At 39.4% G+C, this 7032-nt stretch overlaps 1 protein-coding gene across 1 annotated transcript; it reads left to right on the top strand.

Moving 5' to 3' along the window:
* The first annotated feature begins 1028 nt into the window (after positions 1-1028).
* Positions 1029-5490, top strand: LOC132011099 (olfactory receptor 7A17-like). Its single transcript, XM_059389249.1, has 2 exons — positions 1029-1079; positions 4555-5490. Exon 2 carries the CDS (start codon positions 4558-4560, stop codon positions 5488-5490), a length of 933 nt encoding a protein of 310 aa, XP_059245232.1. The 5' UTR covers positions 1029-1079; positions 4555-4557.
* Positions 5491-7032: the final 1542 nt, after the last annotated feature.

Genomic DNA, 7032 nt, shown 5'->3' with positions numbered 1-7032 from the left:
CCACTTCCTTCCTCAACATTCTCTGCCACCACCTGTCATCACTCTACCTCTTGCTCATTTCCTCACCACACTGACTACATTTTGAGATTTTCATAGCTAAAGTAAGTGCTTTCTGCAGGTCTTTGCTCTGTTATCCCTGCAGGGCACACACCTCCCCTGGATATCCTTATACTGCCTGCTTAGTTTCCTGGAAGCCTCTGTTAAAATGTCAGCTTCTTGGCAGGTCTTCCTGAATGCCAGTTAAAACTTAGCACCCTTCCAATCCAATCCATTTTATAAAGATATATTTTCCTTCCTATCACCTGTCACTATCTGAAATGGTATATGATTTTACATATATATACATATATATACACACATATATAAATATATACAATATATTTTATTATAAATATACATCTTTTATATAAATATATATATTATTATATAATTATATATTTATATATATATTGTTCTCTGTCATTGGAGTATATGGACTTATTTTTCTTTGTGTATTTATTTATTTATTTTTACTTTTTAGCTTATTTTTAAAAATTATTTATTATTTTTTTTATTTAAAAATTTTATTTTATTTTTTTAGCTTATTTTTTTTGCATTTTTTTCATTTTTCTTAATTATGTTCAGTTATCCAGCATATACAACATCATTACTTTTTGTTGTAGTGTTCAATGATTCAATTGTTGCATATAACACGTACTGCTCATCACAACATGTGCCCTCCTTAATAACCATCTCCTGGCTACCACATCCCCCAACACCTCTCCCTTCTGAAACCCTCAGTTTGTTTTCCTGAGTCCAGAGTCTCTTATGGCTTATCTCCCTCACTGATTTCTTCCCATTCAGTTTTCCCTCCCTTTCCCTGTGGTCCTCTGTGTTCTTCCTTATGTTCCACATATGAGTGAAACCATATGATAGTTGTCATTCTCTTCTTGACATATTTCACTGAGCATAATCTCCTCCAGTTACATTCATTTAGATGCAAGTTGTGCATATTCATCCTTTCTGATGGCTGAGTAATATTGCATTGTAAATATGAACACATATATATTTTTCTTTCTTTTATATCTGTATCTATTTTTATCTATTTTAGATCTATATCATATATCTTTATCCATTCATCTGTTGAAGGACAGCTTGGCTCCTTCCATAGTTTTACTATCGTGGAGATTGCTGCTATGAACATTGGAGTGCATGTGCCCCTTTCTTTTTTACTATGTCTGTATCTTTAGGGTAAATAACTAGTAGTGCAATCAATGTATCATAGGGTACCCTAAGTTTTAGCTTGAGGAACATCCACACTGTTTTCCAAATTGGCTATATCAGCTTGCTTTCCCACCAACAGTGTAAGAGGGTTCCACATTCTCCACAACCTTGCCAAAATTTGTAGTTTCCTGCCTTGTTAATTTTTGCCATTCTAACTGGTGTAGGGTGGTGTCTTGTTGTGTTTTTTTTTTTAATTTATTTATTTTCAGCATAACAGTATTCATTATTTTTTCACCACACTCAGTGCTCCCTGCAATGCGTGCCCTCTATAATAGCCACCACCTGGTACCCCAACCTCCCACCCCCTTGCCACTTCTGAAAAACAACCTGAGGGGCTTGTTGTGGTTTTGATTTATATTCCCCTGATGGCTAGCTATGTTGAACATTTTCTCATGTGTCTGCAAGGCATTTGTATATCTTCTTTGGAGGAGCATCTCTTTATGTCTTATGCTCATTTCTTAACTGGATTATTTGTTTTTTGACTGTGAGAAGTTCTTTCCAGACCTTGGATACCAGCCCTTTATCTGAAATGTCATTTGCAAATATATTTTCACATTCTGTGGATTGTCTCTTAGCTTTGTTGACTGTTTCCTTTGCTGTGCAAAAGCTTATCTTGAGGAAATCCCAAAAGTTCATTTTTGCTTTTGTTTCCCTTGTCTTTAGAAACGTGTCATGAAAGAAGTTCTATGGCCAAGGTCAAAGAGGTTATTGCCTATGTTCTCCCCTAGGATTTTGACAGATTCCTATCTCACATTGAGGTCTTCCATCCCTTTATAGTTTATCTTTGTATATGGTGTAGGAGAATGGTCTAGTTTCATTATTCTGTATATAACTGTCCAATTTTTCTAACACCATTTTTTAAAAAGATTTTATTTATTTATTTGACAGGCAGATCACAAGTAGGCAGAGAGGCAGGCAGATAGAGAGAGGAGGAAGCAGGCTCCCTGCTCAGCAGAGAGCCCAATGCGGGGCTTGATCCCAGGACTCTGAGATCATGACCTGAGCCAAAGACAGAGGCTTAACCCAATGAGCCACCCAGGCTCCCCCCACCAACACCATTTTTTGAAAAGACTATCTTTTTCCATTGGATTTTTTCCCCCTGCTTTGTTGAAGATTATTTGACCATAAAGTTGAGGGTCCATTTCTGGCTCTCTATTCTATTCCATTGGTTTATGTGTCTGTTTTTGTGTCAGTACCATGCTATCTGGATGATCACAGCTTTGTAATGTTGCTTGAAAGCAGGCACCATGGGAGTCCCAGCTTTGTTTTTCTTTTTCATTATTCCCTTGGCAATTAGGGGTCTTTTCTGGTTTCATACAAATTTTAAGATTGTTTGTTCCAGCTCTTTGAAAAATGAAAATGATATTTTAATAGGGATGGCAATGAGAGTGTAAATTGGTCTGGGCAGCATAGACATTTTCACATGTTTATTCTTTCAACCCATGAGCCTGAATTATTTTTCCCATTTTTTTGTGTTTTCTTCAATTTTTTTCATAAGAGTTCTGATTTTCTAGAGTGCAGATCCCTTACCTCTTTTGTTAGGTTTATTCCTGGGTATCTTATGGTTTTTGGAGCTGTTGTAAATGGAACTGATTCCTTAATTTCTCTTTCTTCAGTTACATTGTTAGTGTATAGAAATGCAACTGATTCCTGTGCATTGGTTTTTAAAATTTTTATTTATTTATTTTTAAAATTTCTTTTCAGTGTTTTAGAATTCATTGTTTATGCACCACACCCAGGGCTCCATGCAATACATGCCCTCCATAATACCCACCACCAAGCTCTCCCAACCTCCCACCTCCTCCCTTCCAAAACCCTCAGTTTGTTTCTCAGAGTCCACAGACTCTCATGCTTCATCTCCCCCTCCAATTTCCCCCAACCTACTTGTCTCCATCTCCCCATGTCCTCCATGTTATTCCTTATGCTCCATAAATAAGTGAAACCATATGATAATTGACTCTCTCTCCTTGACTTATTTTACTCAGCATAATCTCTTCCAGTCCCATCCATGTTGATACAAAAGTTGGGTATCCATCCTTTCTGATGGAGGCATAATACTTCGTAGTGTATATGGACCACATCTTTCTTATCCATTCATCCATTGAAGAGCATCTTGGTTCTTTCCACTTTGGCAACTGTGGCCATTGCTGCTATGAACATTGGGTACAGATGGCCCTTCCTTTCACTTCATCTGTATCTTTGGGGTAAATACCCAGTAGTGCAATTGCAGGGTCATAAGGCAGCAGAATTACCTCACACCAGTCAGGATGGCTAAAATCAACAACACGAGAAATAAGAGTGATTGGTGAGAATGTGGAAAAAGGGAACACTCTTGCCTTTTTTTTGGAATGCAAAAAGGTGCAGCCATTCTAGAAAACAGCATGGAATTACCTCAAAAAGTTAAAAATAGAACTCCCCTATGATCCAGCAATTTCAATGCCAGGTATTTATTCAAAGAATACAAAATACTAATTCAAAGGCATACATGCATGGAATGTTTTTAGCAGCACTATCCACAATAGTCAAACTATGGAAACAGCCCAGGTGTTAGTCAATAGGTGAATGATAAAGAAGATGCGGGTGATATATATATCCATGGAATATTACTCATTCATAAAACAAAATGAAATTTTGCCATTTGCAATGATATGGATGAAGCTAGAGAGTATTATGCTAAGTGAAAGGAGTAAGTCAGAGAAAGACAAGTGTCATAAGGTTTTGGTCGTATGTGGAATTTAAAAAACAAAACAAATAAGAATAGGAGAAATAAGGGCGCCTGGGTGGCTCAGTGGGTTAAGCCGCTGCCTTCGGTTCAGGTCATGATCTCAGGGTCCCGGGATCGAGTCCCGCATCGGGCTCTCTGCTCGGCAGGGAGCCTTTTTCCCTCTCTCTCCCTCTGCCTGCCTCTCTGTCTACTTGTGATTTCTCTCTGTCAAATAAATAAATAAAATCTTTAAAAAAAATAGGAGAAATAAAAGAAAGGAGAAAAAGCAGGAAAGAGACTCTTAACTACAGAGAACATCCTTCTGGTTACCAGAGGGGAGGTGGTGGTGCGTGGATGACATGGGAGATGGGCATTGAAGAGGGGACTTGTGATGAGCACCTGGCATGGTATGGAAGTGCTGAATCACTGTATTGTACACTTGAAACAAATATTACACTGTTGGTTAACTAACTGACACTTAAAGAAAAACTTTAAAAATGAAAAATAAAGGTTAAAATAAATAAAAGAAGGCTTGAAAACTTTTATGTTTTTTTTTTTTTCTTTTCTTTTCTTGTAGTCACCACCACTACATGGAAGCAGACAATGGTACAGGAATTTCAGAGTTTCTTCTTCTGGGGTTTTCAGAGGACCCAGAACTGCAGCCCCTCATATTTGGGCTTTTCCTCTCTATGTACTTGATCACTGTGCTTGGAAACGTACTCATCATCCTGGCTGTCAGCTCTGATTCCCACCTCCACACACCCATGTACTTCTTCCTGGCCAACCTGTCCTTTGTGGATATCTGTTTTACCTCCAGCACCATCCCCAAGATGCTGTGGAACATCCAGACTCAGAGCAAAGTCATAACTTATGCAGGTTGCATCACACAGATGTATTTTTTCATACTTTTTGCAGACTGGGATGACTTTCTCCTGACTGTAATGGCCTATGACCGCTTCGTGGCCATCTGTCACCCCTTGCACTACACGGTCATCATGAAACCCCAGCTCTGTGGACTGCTGATTCTGGTGTCTTGGGTCATCAGTGTTCTGAATTCCTTGTTACAGAGCTTGATATTGTTGCGGCTGTCCTTCTGTGCAGAAGTGGAAATCCCCCATTTTTTCTGTGAACTCAACCAGGTAGTTGGGCATGCCTGTTCTGATACATTTCTTAATGACATGGTGATGAATTTGGGAATTCTGCTGCTTGGCGGTGGTCCCCTTGCTGGGATCCTTTATTCATATTTTAAGATTGTTTCCTCCATACGTAGAATACCATCAGCTCAGGGCAAGTATAAAGCATTTTCCACCTGTACATCTCACCTCTCTGTTGTCTCCTTATTTTATTGTACAAGCCTGGGAGTGTACCTTAGCTCTGCAGCTACCCAGAGCTCCCATGCAAGCGCAGTAGCCTCAGTGATGTACACGGTGGTCACACCCATGCTGAACCCCTTCATCTATAGTCTGAGGAACAGAGACATAAAGAGGGCTCTGAAAAGAATCACTGGGGTTCCAGTAATGTAAAGGCCAATGGTTCTTTGGTTGAAGAAGTGCCCGTGATTTCAGGTCTCACAGTCTCATAGCTAGGAACTACTATTCTTTTATCCAACTAGGAAAGTGGAATCTGCACCTTCTGTTTTTTTCCTGGAATTTCCAATTCTTTGAGTTCAAGTTTTCCACACATTTAAGTAACTCACTTATTAACCTTCTGTTCTGTGTGATGTCAACAGTATTCTACTTTTCCCACTTTTATACAATCCCAATATTTTCCTGAACCTTGTCACAAATGCCTGGGAATTTCTGTATCTTACATGGTACAAGTTGGATTTCTTAAAAACAATTTCATTTCAAATGATTTATATCATGCCAAGTAAATTTTCCCTAGATTTCCCAAAAGAATAGTCATGAGTTGCATTCTTCATTTGGAAGTAACTACATTTGACCACTAAGTCTTTCACGTAAAATATTTGTAGATGAAAAAACAAAACCATAGGTTTCACCTTGAGTCTGTCAGGCTTTTTACATCATATCCTCAATCCTCTTCCTGGTAAGGAGGACTCTAATACTGTTCTGTTTAAGTCTCAGGCTCCTGGCAGGGATGCTCAGGCTAGGAAAGCCCAGGCACTCTCCCACACCCCTGTGCTTGGGGACATTCCCACAGATGCTTCCCTGACCAGAGCCTTTGCTCTGGCTGGACCAGACCTTGGGTTCTTACTGTGACTGCAAGACACAACTCAGCAACACCCATCAGAGAACTCCAACAAAACCAGGATTATCAATCACAGGTCCTAGAGTGCATGAGGGATCTCGAAGGCCATTCAGGTAGGTCTCAGAGGTGGACAGATCCTTTGAGAGGGAGAGGCAGAGCCCCTCTGAGGGATCAACCTTTATTAGGATCCATGGCCAGAGTGGTTAGGAGTTTGTGGATTCACACTTTATTGGAGATTTTTATATGATTAGAATTTGAGTGCAAAATGGGGAAAGTCAGTGTCAATCATGTGTCAATATGGAGGTTACCCAGGGCTTTTTGAAGAGGTCCTTCAGGACTGGGCAGCACAGCACAAGGGCTTATCTGGTAATTGTGTCCCACACTGGATAGTGAGGTTACTCAACCTGATTGCCTTTGAAATGCATGCCTCAGAAATCAAAAGCTTCAGGTCAGGCACTTACATTATGACCAAAATGTTAAAGTCAGGCAATTACTCAACAAAGAAACTCTTGTTTTTTTGAACCTGTTTCCTGCTTTTATTCTGTCAGTCTGCTCCCTGTCCAGAAAGCCTACCACAGACACTGCAAACTCAGATGTTCAAGTTTGTATCTCCTGGTGGAGCACGATGGAAAGACAAGTTCAAACAAATAGATGGGCCACGTATATTCTTGGTGTCAGGATAACCTAAATATGATGATGCAAAATTTCAAAACCTTCTTCTTATAACAACACAAGCAGTTCTTTTTTTTTTTTTTTTTATGATTTCCTATCTTCTACGTTGGGCATTGTTCATTCTTTGGGAAAGAGTACTTTGAGTATACAATCAGCACCAGATACTGATTTAGAGCAGGCATGCC

Source organism: Mustela nigripes, chromosome 2 (genome assembly GCF_022355385.1).
Source record: "Mustela nigripes isolate SB6536 chromosome 2, MUSNIG.SB6536, whole genome shotgun sequence".
NCBI classification, from domain to species: domain Eukaryota; kingdom Metazoa; phylum Chordata; class Mammalia; order Carnivora; family Mustelidae; genus Mustela; species Mustela nigripes.
Note: the sequence above shows the minus strand (reverse complement) of the source record. Positions and strands in the feature narration are given on the sequence as shown.